The 15585-nt window shown below is 57.2% G+C and overlaps 3 protein-coding genes across 3 annotated transcripts in view; 1 reads left to right on the top strand and 2 right to left on the bottom strand.

The window, feature by feature from the left end:
- The window catches only part of ETH_00001060 (Midasin, related), a gene marked incomplete at both ends in the record, with an annotated part of 29537 nt that extends 20771 nt beyond the window's left edge, over nucleotides 1-8766 (bottom strand). Inside the window, 5 exons of the mRNA XM_013373285.1 lie at nucleotides 10-3641; nucleotides 3908-4209; nucleotides 4416-4775; nucleotides 5046-7862; nucleotides 8235-8766. Coding sequence (XP_013228739.1) covers nucleotides 10-3641; nucleotides 3908-4209; nucleotides 4416-4775; nucleotides 5046-7862; nucleotides 8235-8766 — 7643 coding nt within the window. The remainder of the gene's footprint in view (nucleotides 1-9; nucleotides 3642-3907; nucleotides 4210-4415; nucleotides 4776-5045; nucleotides 7863-8234) is intronic.
- A 2523-nt stretch (nucleotides 8767-11289) lies between these two features.
- On the top strand, nucleotides 11290-13368 carry ETH_00001065 (nucleoside diphosphate kinase 7, putative; the record flags this gene model as incomplete). Its single annotated transcript, XM_013373286.1, has 4 exons — nucleotides 11290-11810; nucleotides 12025-12502; nucleotides 12794-12878; nucleotides 13193-13368. 4 exons carry the CDS (start codon nucleotides 11290-11292, stop codon nucleotides 13366-13368), a joined length of 1260 nt encoding a protein of 419 aa, XP_013228740.1.
- Nucleotides 13369-13591: 223 nt separating this feature from the next.
- Nucleotides 13592-14938, bottom strand: ETH_00001070 (iron-sulfur cluster assembly accessory protein, putative; the record flags this gene model as incomplete). Its single annotated transcript, XM_013373287.1, has 1 exon — nucleotides 13592-14938. The coding sequence occupies one exon, from the start codon at nucleotides 14936-14938 to the stop codon at nucleotides 13592-13594; it is 1347 nt and encodes a 448-aa protein (XP_013228741.1).
- Between the last annotated feature and the right edge of the window lie 647 nt (nucleotides 14939-15585).

The following is a 15585-nucleotide window of genomic DNA, read 5'->3' on the forward strand; positions in this document are numbered from 1 at the left end:
CTGACTTACACAAAAGGAGGCTTTTTCTGTCGCTGCGTGGCGGCCTCTGCGGAGCCCTCAGACCCGCAGCTTTCTTCTACTTCTGCGCTAGGGACGACAGCTCCTAAAAGGTCTGCAAGCTCCGTGTCTTCACTCAAATTGATTCGCACAAGACGCCGTCCACACAGCCGGGCCAGAAGGCCCACTACAAACGTTTTGCCGGCCCCTGGGGGTCCCTCCAACAGCACCGCGTGCCGCCCGGAGCTGCTGCCGAGGCCTCCTAGTCCTGACGCCAGCTTGCACTGCTGCTGCTGCTGCTGCTGGATTAGCAGCAAGCAACGCAGCAGCCTTCCTAGAGACTTCCTTACAGACGGCGACTTCACGACTTCCGGGAGCTCCTCCTCGTTTGGCTGCTGCTGCCGCAGCTTTTGCTGCTGCTGCACCTGCTTGAAAGCGGCAAGGCTGAAAGGACCCACTTCCAGCGCTGCCTCTGCTTCTTTTTCACTTAGTTTCTCATCAGTCAGAGCAGCAGAGACCCATGCAAACCCGTCTTCATCAAATGAAGAACACGTCGTCTCCCAAAAAGGGCCTGTCATATCTTGCTGCTGGGGTTGCTGCTGCTGCTGAGGCAGTTCGTTGTATCTGTAGAGGCCAAGATCGCGGTAAAGGCGGCAAGCATGCGCCTTTAGAAGCAGCAAAATGCCTATATGTGGCCTTCTCTGTGGCTGCGTCGCAGCTTCCTCGAGCTGCTGCTGCAGTTGTTTCTGGAGCAGCTGAAGCCGCTGTTGCACTTGCTGCTGCTGCTGCTGGGGTGCATGCGGAGCATGCGCATTGCTGAGGTCTGTCTCAGCATTTACATAGTCATCCGCTAACTCCTGAAGCTGCTGCTGCGATAACTGCAGCTCTGCCCCCACACCTAGGCCATCCAGCAGCAGCAAGCACCCCCCATGTATGAAACCCTGCACCACCCACCGAGCAGCAGCTGCTGCTACAGCTGCGGGAGCAGGTCGTGCTGCTGCTGCTGCTGGTTGCCGCAGATTGGAAGCTACAAACCTGTGGATAAAACAAATCCAGCAAAATGCATCACGAATCGAGAGCGGCTGCTTAATGTACTGTCTCACCCACCGCAGCACCAGCAGCAGGCGCGCAGCCAGTAAGTTGAGAGGCAAGTCCTCGGCGCTGCCTTCTCGTTGTTGTTGCTGCTGCTGCTGTTCCAACAACAACGTGATTTCTTGCTGCATTTGGGTCACACCCCCCGTCTTCTTTTCGCTGGTTTCCGCAGCTGCTGCTGCTGCGTGCGGCAGACACAGGCCGCGGACACACGTGTGCTGGAGGCGCTGCAGCAGCAGCAGCACAGCGTCTGGGGCCTGGAAGCTGAAGGCAGGTACATACACCTCCGTCAGGCGGTTGCGCAATGCCGGAGACAGCTCGCGCTTGCCATAGTCCCCTCCAGGGTTCATTGTTGCAATGAAGCGGAAGCCTGCAGCTGCTTCTACGCCTACCCCCGCCGATGCTGCTTCTGCAGGTGCCCCTGTTGCTGCTTCTGCGTCGCGATCAGCTGTTCCGCCCGTTGCTGCTGCGCCTGCTGCCCCCTGTTCTGTCAGCAGCAGGTGCCGCCCATCCTCGAGCACTGAATTCAGTCGCTCTAAAACTGCGTCTTGGCCTAGGGAGGCCTCATCAAGAAGAAAAAGGGCCCCCTCGCGCATGGCCCTGACCAATGGTCCATCTCGCCAGCAGAACAGGCGGCGGGTCCCCTTGCATGCTGCCAGCCACGCAGCACAGCGCTGCCGCAGCAGCTCGCAGAATCGGTTTACTAGTGCAGCAGCAGTCTCGCTAGCAGCAGCGCGAGCTGCGAGCGCTGCTGCAGCAGAACCGCAGGCTGATGCACGCAACGATACTTCTTCCTCCGCCGCACTTACTGCTGCTGCTGCTGCTGCCTCTGCGGCGGCTCCTTCACCACCAGCGTCGCTGGCAGAAGCAGCATGAGCTGCTGCTGCAGGCTCAGCAGGCTGCTTGTCCACATAATTTGTTCGTGCTTCTCCTGCCTCCACTGATGCTGAAGCTGCTGCGGTCTCTACATTTTCTGTTGCCTTTCGGCGTCTCTTTTGTGCTGCTTCTGCAACTTGCTCAGAGTCAGCAGCAGCAACGCCAGCTGCTTCCTTTGCTGCACGATTTCTGACCCCTTTGCGTTGTCGTTTTCGTGCTGCTGTACCCCCTTGCTGCAGCTGCTGTTGCTGCTCCTGCTGCATAGTCTCGCTGGCATCGCCGTCGTCCGTGGTCTTTTGCTGCTCCTCACGTTGCAGCTGATCTTGCTGCTGCTGCAGCTGTTGCTGGTGTTGCTGCAGGCATTGCCTTTGCTGCAGTTTTTGCTGAGCTGTTTGAAGCTGCTCCCTCAGTTCTGTTTCTTTCTCAGCTGCTGCCGCTGCTGCTTCCTGTGTCTCTTTAAGTAGCTGCTGTTGAGCGTTCTTGGTGGCCCTGCTGAGGGCCCTCGAGAAAAGGCTGGCATCTTCTTCATCCGCTGCAGCACTGTCATCTTTACGGTATCTTTCGGCCCTCAAGCAGATCAGCACATCTGCTGCTTCCGACTGCAGCAGTTCATAGAACCGCAGCAGCAGCTCACGCGACGAGCTGTCCCTCTCGTCTGCTCCTGCTGCTTCAGATGTCCCTGTTGCGGCTGCACCTCCAGCAGCTGCTGCTGCTGCAGATTGCTCGCGTTGCTTCCAGTCAGGAAGCAGCTCGTCTGGGTCTGGTGGCTGTTCCAGCATACGAAGAACCTCTGTCTGCACCATAGCAGCAAGCTGTTGCTGCTGCTGCAGCTCGCCTTGGTGAACCGGAGTCATACAACCCAACAGCTCCGATGCCTCCATCTGCAAGTGGCAGTTGTAGACATACATACCACTTGGATACAAACGCTGTCGAAGCAAGTCTTCTAGCTCTTGGCCCTCCTGCTGCTGCTGCTGGTCTTGCTGCTGCGGCGGTTGCTGCTGCTGCCGCAGGGTCCACGCCACTAACTCGCACACGGCAGTTTTGCCTGCCCCTGTGTCTCCAATCAAAAGAAGACTTTCAGAGGCTGCAAGGGCCCTCAGCGTAAGGGCCAACAACCTGAAGGAGGCATTATTGAAGGAAAACGGAAGGAAAGGGGGAAGCTCTGCAGCTGCTGCTGCAGCTGCTGCTTCTGTGGCAGCTGCAGCAGCCTCGGCTTCCAATAGTTCCCTTTCCGGGCCAGCGTCAAGCGCAGCCGCTCTCTGTGCTGCAGCTGCTGCTTCCGCAGCAGCTGCAGCAGCCGCAGCCTGCTGCTGCATGCAGCACTCAATCTTTCTGTCCAGCAGCCGGCGGAAGGCAGCAACATATGGATCCCTTGCATAATCCACAAGCAACTGTTTAGGCTTTGCTGGAGTTGAATTGAGACAGTGTTTTTCTAAAGACTGGCGCACTGTGGCCCTCTCTTCCTCAGTGCGCAGCCGCTCACCCACAAGCAGCCACCCCTCCAGCGCGACCTCCTCAAGCGACGTGGGTGCGTACTCACGAGTCTCCTGCTCCTGCTGCTGCTTCTGGTTTTGCTGTTGGTTATGAAGGAGCTCCTGGAAAGGAGAGTTCCCGACGCGCCGTCCCCACCTAATTAAGTCGCGGATGGTCATGAAACCATGAGAGCCGAAAAACACCTAAACAAAAAAATTGCACAAAAATCACGGAAAACGGCAGAGTCATGAGCGAGAAAACAAAATTCAGGGGAAAAGAAAGCAAAAAGACACTTAGAGAGAAGAAGCATTGAGAAAGAGGGAAGGAAGTCGACAAAGATGAAAAAGTTGTGTCCAACACTAGAAAACGATCACACAAACAGCACCGCGACAGCATGCAAACTAGCTAAGCGGGAACAAAACAAAAGCCGGCAAAGCTGCAGCAGCAGCGAGAACAGCTCGTGGCTTACTGAGCTGTTGGCTCTTCTTTGCTGCAGGTCCCTGTATACGCGCAGCATGGGCTCTGCCCTGGAAGAGGGGAGTTTGCATTTGTTCATGAGAATGAGGCGGAGGTCGTCTTCGCCCAACTCCTCAATCTCCAGCTGCAAAAAACGATTGGCTAAAGCTTTGCTCAGCATCTTGCGGCCCCCGTAAACCCCAATGCCCGCTGGATTCTGAGTCCCGAACAGCTGGAAGTCGCTGTGGGCTTTTATGACTTCGCCAGTTGTGGGCAAGACCAGCTCGCGGTTGTTGTCTAAGAGACGGTTGAGAGCTGCAGCAACAGAAACAAGCAACAGCAGCAGAGCTACGCACTACAACCCCGCTGCTTCTGTTCTTTTTTGTGAAATGCAGCTGGCAGCGAGGCTCAAACAAAGTGCAACCCAGCCTATTCCCTGCTCCTGCTGCTGTTGCTGCTGGTGCTGCTGCTGTGGCAGGTGCTGTTGCTGCTGCTGCTGCTGCTGCAGCAACGGGTCCTACCCTCTAGGACTTCGGAGGGCGCGAGGTTCAGCTCGTCAATCAGAACCCACCAGCCGTGGCGCACCGCCAGAGTCAGCAGCCCCTCTGTGAAGACAAGTCTGCCGTGTTGGTCTGGGGCGTAGCTTCCAACGTACTCCTGAATGTCAGTATTTTCGTGATTGTTTATTCTCACGCATTTATGCCCAGTAGCAGCAGCCAGAAAAGACACCAAAGATGTCTTCCCGCAAGATGTGGGGCCCTCCAGCAGCAACGCACAGCGGCTGCCGCTCAGCAGCCGAGCCACACGGCGTACGTACACCGCAGAACGCGGCGTCATTACGAAACTCTTCTTCAGTGTCTCTACAGCTATCGGCTCGTTACCTAGGAAGCACAAATGCACAGGCAGATGCCGCAGCAGCAATGATAAACGACTATACAAATGTACAGTAAACAAACAAATGCAGTAGCAGCAAATACGAACAAAGATAGGCATAGCCTGCAGCAGATAGAAGAACGCTGAGTTCCCAAATGGCACTATGCCTCTGAACCGTTTTTGTGCTTCTTTATTCAACTCGAGCAGAGCACCACAACAGAAAGCAGCAGAGGGGAGAGCCCGCTGCTGCCTGCATGCAGAAGCGCCCTTTGGCTCACCCCTGCGCACAATAAAGCCCTCGATGGACACATGTGGGTGCTCGTCAGACGGCGTGGGCAGCAGCTGCAGATCCAGGGGCGGAGCAGCAGCTCCCACACCTCCTGCGGCTTGTGAGGCTGCCCTCTCCACACTGCATGAAGCACCCCCTGCAAGCCTCTGCAGCCGCGGCTCCTTCAGCGCTTTGGCTAGGACTTCTTCGACCCTGGAGGCGCTGTGGGGGCTCAGGGAAGAGCCGAAGAGAGCAGCAAAGCCCTCCTTTAGTGCAGCACGTAGCTGCAGGGGGCGCAGCCGGCGCTGGGCCACGGCTGCTGCGTGCTGTAAAGCTCTAGACAGGGTTCTCAGAGAGTAGCAAGGAGTTTTGTTGTTGCCATCTAGGATCTGCCCTGCCTCGGCCAAGTACCTCAGGTGTATGTACACCTCAGCCACAAGGCGAGAGGGAGGGTCGGCGCTCAACTGCCGCAAGTGCGCATCCACTATTGTGGTTATGTCTTCTAGCCCGTCTGTGTCATCCACAAACAGCTCTGTGAACCGCTGCCGCACTTCAGCCGGAAGCTCCCGCTTGCCCACAGCCGCAGACCCTTCTGCAGACGCCGCCTTACCCCTCTGCTGCTGGTGCTGCTGCTGCTGCTGGTGGTCGGGGCCGTCTGCAGAGGGCGGTTCGTTCTCGTCTTCGAACTCCAGCTTGTGTTCTGCGAGTCGGAGAGGGGGCGCGAGGGTGGGCGGGTTCATGCAGGCGAAGACACGGAAGTTGGGGTGTCTGTACACCCGGCGCGGCTTGCCGCCCTCCAGCACCAGCAGCGGCTCCTCAGGCTCGTCCAGCAGCCCCAGCAGCCGCTGCAGCAAGTCGGGAGGAGCCAAGTTGATTTCATCAAGCAGCAGCCATTTCCCCGTTCTCACGGCTTCAACAAGTGGCCCCTCTGTGAAGGCGAAGTGCAGCTGACAGCGGCGTTTCGGGTGTGCTGCTGCTGCTTCTGCGCCGGCTGCTGCTGCTGCTTCTTCTGCTGCTCCCTGTGCTGCTGCTGCTCCGCAGCCCCCGCTCTGGGGCAAGAAGCCCCTCAACCCGCATGTATCCAACAAAGACTCAAACTTGCGAGGCGTCGCTGCGCTGCAGTCCGCCAGGGCTGGATCTTCTAGTAGATCTGACACAGAAGTTTGCAGCTCAGTGCAGCTCGCCAGCAGCTCCCCTGCTGTCACACGCTGCTGCAGCTGCTGCTGCTTCTGGGGAGTCCGCACGACAGGCAGCATATCACCTCGCTTCCTAAGCAGCTGCAGCAGGGCAGTGTTTGCTGCTGCTGCCAGCCGCAGCAGCGCCACATATGCCTCCCGCTGCAGCAGCCGCGAACCAATTTTCCGTGCCTGCAGCAGCATTTGCCTAGATGCATCTATAATGCTGTTGCCCGTTTCAGTTTGTTGCTTTCGCCTTTTCGCCTGAGGGCCATCCCCCTCCTCATCCCTCCCTGTTTTTCGACCTGCAGCTGAAGCAGCAGCAGCAGCAGCTGCTGCTGCTGCTGCACCTGCTTCGGGCCCCTGCGGGGGCCCTTCTTGGCCCAGGGGCCCCAGCATGAGCTCGCCAATGTGCAGCAGCTGCCGCCAAAGCCCAGTAGCCTCCTGTGGGGGGTGCCTGGGGACCCAGCGGCCCAGCAAGTCCTCCCCTTCACTTTGCTGGTGCAGATTAATCACCACCAACCCCACCCCCAGCTGCTGCGCCAAGTAAGACACTATGAAGGTCTTGCCTGCGCCGGTGTCGCCCACCAGCAGCAGCGGCTCTCCAGCCAGCAGGGCCCCCGCAGCCTGCTGCACCAGCCGCAGCTGCTGCCCCGTGAGCCAGCCCGAGCCTCCCATGCCAGCAGCAGCAGCAGCGCGCTCCCCCGCTGCTGCTGCTGCTGCTGGCTCTGCCGCTGCTGTGGCGAAGACGTCCTCGGGGGCTGCACAGGCCGCGGGCTCCGGCCTGCGCAGCTTGGGCAACAGGTAAGGCCCCACACTTAGGGCCTCCGGCGTGTCAGTGACTGCGGGCCTCTGGCCAAACAAAAGGGCCCCCACTTGTTCTTCACTGACACCCCACTCGCGGCCAAAGGCAGCAGCAGCACGCAGCCGCAGCAGCCGGTCACTCAGGTGACCCAGCAGCACAGTTGCGCCTTCTTCCACAATGCGCAGCTTCAGACCGTCCGTCAAGTAGCCCTCAAAAATGCTGCTGCTGCTGCTGCTGCTGCTTCTCGCGAGCTTGTCGAGGCGTCTGCAGAGCTTCAGGAAGTCCCGCAGCTGCGGGAGCCGCACGGCCCTGGGCGGCGGCTGTCCCGGCCGTGAGAGGCCTGCTGCTGCTGCTGCTGCTGCAGCACGGAAGGCCCGCTGCAGCGTGTGGGCAGCGGGGGAAACAAAGGGAAACACAGTCTTCACTATTTGCATAACATCTGCTGCTGAGGGAGAAGGCACATGCAGCAGCACCCAAGAGGCCAGCAGCGGCGGCAGGCGGGGGGGCGGCGCTGTCAAGGAGACGTCCAGCGTCTCCTCCGTTGCAGCTGCTGCTGCCGCTTCTGCTGCTGCTGCTGCTGCTGCGCGGCCAGCTCGCGGGCGCAGCACAGGCGGCGCTGCAGCGAGCGTTGCGAAGAGGGCGAAGTTCGGGTGAGCTTTGATTTGCTGCTGCTGCTCGTGAACTGTTAGAACTCCCGTTGCTGCCAACGCATGCAGCAGCGCATGCACGTCCTGCGCCAGCTGCTGCAGCTGCTCTATTACCACCCAACGCCCCTCGCGCACGCAGCGCAGCAAAATGCCCTCTTGCCACTCAAACTCCCCCGCGCGGCGGCCGCAGACCCAAGACCCTGACGCAAATAAAAAGAAAATAAAAGAAAACAATTAAAGAACAGTAATTAAAACCCCGCCGGCCGCCTGCAGCAGCTCTTCAGCAGCAGATCGCTCGCCGCAGAAGACACAAAGAATGGGTCCGTGTCGCTACAGGCAGCCCGCTGCAGCGCTCTCCCTGCCGCAGCCGCAGCAGCGGTGGCGGCAGCTGCAGCAGCAGCGGCAGCTGCAGCAGCGGGAGCAGCCGGCGGTGCAGGAGCAGCGGCAGCTGCAGCAGTGGGAGCAGCTGGCGCTGCAGCAGCCGCTGCAGCAGCAGCAGCGGCAGCAGCTGCAGCAGCAGCAGCGGCGGCGGCAGCAGCAGCACGCTGCTGCGAGGGGCGCTGGGGGCTCACCAACGAGGTCCTTTGCTTCCGTCTGCTGGTCCAGAAATAAACTCACGGGGGGCTCCTTGATGCCAGCCATTTGGGCCAGCCAGCGAACATAAGAGCTTTTGCCGCTGCCCGGAAATCCGTGCAGCAGCACGGGGGGCCTCACGCCGCCCCGCTGCGCCTCGTAGGCCCACTGCAGCTTCTGCAGCAAACGCCGCGCCAGCGGCGTCGCCACCAGCGGCAGCAAACTCGAAGCAGCAGCAGCACTTTCTCTCCCCACAGCTTCTTCCGGCTTCGGGGCCTCGGGGGCCCCCGAGCTGGGAGGAGGGGCGGCTGCGGGGGCCGCCAGTGTCAGAGACGGCGCTGCTGCTGCTGCTGCTGCTCCTGCTGCTCCTGCTGCTCCTGTGGACGCCGTGTGTCCAGCTGCCGCGGGGCCCGCTGCTGCAGCAGACGACGCTGCTGCTGCTGCTGCTGCTGCTGAGGCCTCGTTGCTGGACTTCGCCCGCCGCCGGGACCGCCGGGAGCGCTTGGGCGCACTGCTGCCTTCCCTCTGCATCCTCTCCGCCCAAAATTCAGTTTTCTGCTGCTGCTGCAGAGTCTGTTGCGTACCAGAAGGGTCCAGCAGCACAGCGGCTGCAGCAGCAGCAGCAGCAGCAGCAGCAAAAGCAGGGACTTCTTCGGCGCAGCCGCCCTAGGATGGAGTAGTGCCAAGATGCAGCAGCTAAGCCTGGGAAGGGACACAGAACTGCTGCTGCTTCCCCAGAGTCCTCTGCACTTGCGAGGCTCCCAAGGACAGCAGCATCGACTCACAGAGAGCCCCCTGAGTCAATAAAAAAGGAACTTAAAATTAATCTAGTGACAAGACTTTGTACATTCAAAACAATTAAAAGACTCTCAATGATTCATTCCACTCAGGATCCCCAGAGGCAGAGAAATAGCAACTGGCTTGCGTGGGTGGCCCACACGGCAGCGCGCCGGGGGCTTTAGACGCGCTTCCGCGCACTGTGCTTCTCCCAATTAAAAGAAAAGATTAATTTAAATGCAACTAATTTGAAAAGACGGGTTTAGGCAGGGGAATATTGCGTAGATGGCTGCGTCGCCTCGCGCTGGTAACTGGCGCTGGGAGTTTGTGGGGCACAGTGGGGCCCCAGTCTCACGATGCTTCGATTTCGTGTGATACTTAATACGGGCTTCTTTTGATATTTAAATTATACTTTTAATCCATATGGCGCCGCACACAGATTTAATCCTGCCCTTACGGTCACCCAGAGTGACGCTGAATCAGCCACAGTTCCTTCTGCTGCGCCATGTCGCATTCGGCTGCGGCCCAGGCCACCCGTAAATCTTGAATTCACGACACGTACACGAGTTTGTAGTTAAATTACGGAAGCATTGTTCTCCGTAGCCTTCGGTGGTCTAAACAGCTTGGAGTCCAGTGGCGCTAAGGATTGTGACATCCCGTGTACATGTAAACTCATGAATCGAAAGTGGTTCTTCTTCAAGTCTTGAACTAAATTAATATCAAAACAGTTACCTGACCAACAAGTATTGGTTTATTTTGTTACTGATGCTTTTGGAGTGAATGTCAGAATTAAGATTTCTGGTGTATACGCAGGTGTCAGGAATGCACATTCAAGCACCCGATAGTGACTTCAGAGATTTATGGCTTTGGCAGCAATCAAACCTGAAACAGTATTTTCATATCATCAAATCATGAGGATTTTTTTTGTGCCTTTGTCCCTAGCTTTGTCCTCCCTCCTCGTCTCCTTATGCAGCGAAAGCTCATCCTGCACAGCTCTGCGGCTGTTGCAAGCGGAGGGTGAGGAAGGCGAGGAGTTAAGCGTAAGCCTTGGGTTCTGGGGTTCGATCAGCAAACACGAAATTAAAATTTACGGGACTACAGGAAGAAGAAAGGGAAGATGACGTGAATAAGGTTGCGGATGAGCTCGAGGAGCAGACAGAGAGGTGCCACTGCTGTGCAACAATAGCGTTTCAGTTTCACCACGAGTTTCAGAGATAACCAGCTTGAACGCAAACTAGAGCACGCCCGAGACTTAGCTGAGGACGCTGAGATTGCTGAAGTGAGGCTTTAACTCCTGTTCAACATTTTCTGGAGACTGCGCAGCAACGGCCGCCCCGCAGGAAAACGCCGAAGACGCCGTGGCGAAGGCGGCACTTGAAAAGGAACAGAAAGTACAAATATCAAATGTAGTTTTTGGAAATGCGAGACTGCAGAATCTGCAACCAGGACAGGGCCGCAAGCCCGGACACCAGGCTGCAGGCCATGATGCAGGAACTAATAAATGTCTGTCTTTCTTGCACTGCAAAGTATTCTAAATTGCTTCAAATGTAATACGGGCTAAAACTATTTCCTTCAGGTCGCCTACAAACTGAGGGAAGTCAACCAGGTATACCCGATCTTCAATGACTCCGAGGTCCAGGCCCTGTATTCCTCTTCAGAAACTCGCAATCCTTGACTGATGGGACTGAAGAGGACAGAGAAATAAGGTTAAATTGCCTAATTTTGCATTTAAACTGATTTATAAGTTAAATAATAAGAAAAATAGATATATTGTTTCGCATTTGGACCCAACCTGCTGATACAGTTCCCGCTGCTCTTCCGTTCAAGTTTTGAATCGACTTTTTGCATGTTCCACTTTCGAGCAGTCTACGGGAAACCTGCCTCTTCTCCCCTTCAAACTAAACACAGATCAACTGGATCGACTTAGGGAAATTTATTCAACAATAATCTTTCGAAGTGAAGGCTACAGAACTGAGAAGCAGATGCATACCGAGCCGATGAGCCACAAGACACCTGCTAGCATGCGCACCCCTTCCGGAACTCTAAAAACAATTCACTTTTAGTGAAAATATTTTTAAAAGGATTTCTTTTTGCATTAAATTCTTCGACTAGAGCCCTGGATGGCATCCTTCTGGCCCTCTGTCGTTCTTGCTGCAGTGGCCTGCAGCCGACTGTTCAGATCTATACGCGCGCGCTGTGCGGTTACAGCAGTGAAGCGGCAATCGTCGCTCGTTAATAAACTTCAATTGAAATTAATTTACTAAAAATATATTTCAAATGGACACCCCTCCCCGACTTGCTTTCTACGCGTCGTGGGACGCGTCGGGTGCTGGTGACACAAAGGAACTGATACTGGTGTACTACACCGGCGACAGCACAGTAGAACTCAAAAGAAGCAGCAGCAGCAGCAGCAGCAGCAGCACGAACTTGAAACGGGTTTTGGTTCCCAACGCCACGATTCAGAAATTGTATCAAGGGGCGCAGCTTGTTCTTCTTTCCCGACATTTAAGAATCCTCGAGCCAGCCAACCACCAGACTGCTGCTTACCTCGCACTGTGCATGCAGCCTGCCCTCTGTATCTGGCGCGCAACTGACACCCACGTTTACCCTCGAGCTCTTCAGGGCCTGCTTGACTCTGGGCTCACGCTGGCCAGCTGCAGAGAGCTGGCCTTAGAGGCTTCTTTGGCTGATCTGCTGGCCCTCCATTCGCCGAATACATGCATGCAGGGGGACCTTTCTGTCTTATCTTCCTCTGCCATTGTGGCTTTCACTTTACTTGGAAGAGACGCAGCAAATAAGTGGGCACTTCTCTCTTAATCCGCAACTCTGGAGTGCCATTAGCAGATCTTTCTGGTTGTTTTCGCAGCTCAGCTTTGCCCATCTAAATCCGCTTCCCCGCAGTCGCTGCAGCTGCTCACAAGCTCTCTGGAAACAAAAATGCCTCATTAGAAATCCCGGGGGGCCCCTTAACCTGTTTTCTTTGTCTTCTCTTTGCTCTTCTCCCCTCCGCAGGGTTGCCACTCTCGCCCCTCAGTCGCTACACCCAAGTGCGGACACCCCCGCTGCTGCCATCGAGGATTTGGCTGCAGAGCTCTGTGAGAGGGTTACGCCCCGCGCACGGGCCCCTGCAGGGGCCCCTGCTGCGACCCTTGCGGGGGCCCCTGCTGCGACCCTTGCGGGGGCCCCTGTCGGGGCGCCTGGTGGAGCCTTTGCTGGGACCCTTGCAGGGGCCCCTGCTGGGGCCCCTGTTGGGGCCCCTGCTGGGGCCCCTGAAGCCCCTTTTGGGGTGGGGGCCCTTGGGGCCACTGCAGTGCCTGAGGTCACTTGCTGCGTCGTGAAGCCCCATGCCATACAGCAAACTGGCGCCATACTTGAAGAAATAATAAATGCGAATTTTGCAATTTCCAACATGCAGTCATTTCGCCTGACCAATTTAGCAGCCCAAGAGTTCCTCGAGATCTACAGAACAGTGCTGAAGGAATACCCACAGGTAGGGCCCCTGTGGGTCCCGGGAGCCTCCAGGGTAGCGTTTAAACACGTCAGCAAAACCTTCATAAAAGGCCCTTTTAGAAGGACTCCTAGGGGCCCCTAAAAAAGACCCTCAAGAGGCTATCCCCGCAAAGTCGGAAAGGGCAATGTCTCCCGTTTTTGTCACTTCTTCGTGCGGCAGCTAAGCTGCTGCAGCTGCTGCAGCTGCTGCAGCTGCAGCAGCTGCTGCAGCAGCTCTGAACTTGAAGTTTGGAGTTGGCCTTTTACTTCGCCTTGTGTTCCTTTTTTGCAGATTGTTGAGGAAATGACAAACGGAACTGTCGTGGCGCTGCAGCTCGAAGGACCTGACGCAGTGGCCAGGCTCAGACGCTTAGCGGGTGAGAACAACACACTGCCGGCCAGCAGGGTCACCGCCAGCAGCAGCAGCTGCAGCAGCAGCTGCAGCAGCAGCTTTGTGCCTCTTTTGTTCGTGACAAAGCTTCTTCAGCAAAGCAGCTCAGACATACCACACTGCGGCTCCCTAGGTCTTGCGCTCTTTGCCTTGATTGTCGAGGTGTACGTACAGCTGAATATATACACATATAAATGAACACGTACGTACATTCACACACATACACGCATGCACGCCTGCATGCATGCACGCATGCACGCATGCACGCATGCATGCATGCATGCACATATGCGTGTTCAGGGCCCCACGACCCCGAAATCTGCCGCTACCTGCACCCCTCCACCCTGCGAGCCAAACTGGGCACCGACGTCCCCCGCAATGGCCTCCACTGTACAGACCTGAAGGAAGATGGGGCCCTCGAGTGCAGTTACTTCTTCGAATTGATGGCAGCGGGGGCCCCCCAGGCCGAGGCGTGAGAAGCTGCAGCACCTGGAGACAGACAAAATTTTAAAAATGAAAAAAAACAAAACAGCAACATGCAAAATTCCAAAAGCCCCAAACAGGAATGCATGCGTTCGCCGGTGCTTGGCCCCGCCAGGCCTGTGCCCAGGCCTGGCCCGGAGAGCAAACTGCTACTGCTGCTGCTGCTGCTGCTGCTGCGCCCGCAGCTGCAGCGGCTGCAGCAGCAGCGGCTGCAGGCTATACCATGAAGCTCTTCCCGCAGCCGCAAGACTGTTTCTGGTTGGGGTTGTTGAAAACAAAGCCAGTCTGTACATCTTCATCAACGAAATCAACCTGAGTCCCCACCAGCATCATAACTGCATCAGCAGCAACTCGAATTTCAACTCCCCCAACTTTAACCACTTCGTCTTTCCCCCAGTCCTTGCCCTTGCGGGAGCGGGGGCCCCCCGCAGCAGCCCGGGGGGCCACCGGGGGCCCCTCAGCAGCGCCTGCAGCACCAGCTGCGCTGCTGGGGCTGCTGCTGCTGCTGCTCAAGGGGGGCCCCTCTGTGTAGAGTGTGACATCATAGGCCATTCCGCTGCAGCCCTGGCGCCGCAGAGCAATGCGGATCCCCGAAGCCTTGGGCAAAGGGGCCCCCTGTTTCTGCTGCTGCTGCAGCTGCTCGTTGTACTGCTGCACCAGTTCCTTGATGCGAGCAACAGCAGCATCTGTTGCAGACAAAAGTGGGGGCCTCTGGCGATCTCGGGGGCCCCTGGGGCCCCCCGAATCTGCTGCTGCGCCTTCGCTCTGTGTGGCCTGTCTAGACACCCCACGCCCCGAGGTAGGGTACAAAGCCAGCTTTGCTGCTGCTGCTGCTGCTGCTGCTGACTGCTCCCCAGGAGAACGCCGAGGCATATACACCTCGGCAAAGTCTAAGGCAGCCCCACCGCTGCTGCTGCTATCCCTGCTGCTGCTGCTGTCCCTGCTGCTGCTGCTGTCCCTGCTGCTGCTGCTGTCCCTGCTGCTGCTGCTGTCCATGCTGGTGCTGCTGTTCCCGCTGCTGCTGCTGCTGCTGCTGTGCCCCGGCACTGGCCGCTCCTCGGGGGCCCCCTGTGGGCTATCACCTGCTGGGGGCCCATGCATGGCCCTCATTTGTCTATTTAACTGCCCGTCTCTGGACTTAGTAGAAATAACTTGAAATGCAGAAGAGGCATATTGGGCCTCTGGGGCGGGTGCAGCAGGCCACGGCAGTTTGCTGTAGAGAGGCGAAGCCGCAAGCCTGCGGGCTTTCCCTGGGCAGCTGCCAAGGGCTGCTGCTATTCTTGCTGCTGTAGGTGCTGCTGCTGCTGCAGCTTTCGCTGCTGCTGCTGCTGCTGCTGCTCCAGCGGGGCTACCTGCGAGGTGCAAGCGCCGCGTCTGGTCGCCACATGCCCTCGCAAAGCACCTGGTGCCTCTCCTCCACGACACACAGCTGTAGGGGTCTGCTGCTGCTGCTGTTGCTGCTGCTGCTGTCGCTGCTGCTGCTGGGCGCTGTTGCGCCTGGGGGCTGCTGCAGAGGCAGCAGCTCCTAGCAGCAACTGCAGCAAAGCCCTTGCCGCCAAGCATCGTGAAGACCCATATATATAAAAGCCATGCAAATAAAAAGCAGCAAAGTAAAGAAAGCAAGATAGACAAGACGAGATAACACAAAAAAATGGAAGACAAACACAATTCCCCAGCCTGCGGCAGTGTGCTTCAGAAAACTGCGTACATTTCGACATTCACTTCTTCTCTTCTTCACTTGGCTGTTTATTTCCTTTTTTATTTTCTTGCTTTTCCGTTTACTGTTTGCGTGTTCCTTTATTTCCTTTTTTCCGACTGAAAGTGTGAGCCATGGGCAGGGCTCGAAGTCTAGAATTCCGGGCAACGACTTAAGGCCTGGCCCTGCAGCAGCAAAGGAAGAGCACAGTTGGGCTAATTAGCAGCAGAAGCATGCAGAATCCGCCGCTGCTGCTGCTGCTGCTGAAGCAGCGCTAGCCACAGGGCGGAGGGAAGGCCATGAAGGGGCTGGGGGCCCCCTCGAACAGCAGATAGCAGCTCTACGGGACCCTCTGAGATGCAGAATCGTGAAAGACAAGGGGGCCCCCCTTGGCCTCTGTACGGTGCAACTCAGTGAGAGATGCCACCTGGGGCTTCTAGAAGGCTTAAGGGGCCCCGATAATCAGGAGACAGGTGGCGGGAAGCAACGCAACGAAAAGGGGGAGGAAATGGTG

Source organism: Eimeria tenella, genomic scaffold, assembly GCF_000499545.2.
Source record: "Eimeria tenella Houghton genomic scaffold, Eth_scaff13, whole genome shotgun sequence".
Classification (NCBI taxonomy): Eukaryota; Apicomplexa; class Conoidasida; order Eucoccidiorida; family Eimeriidae; genus Eimeria; species Eimeria tenella.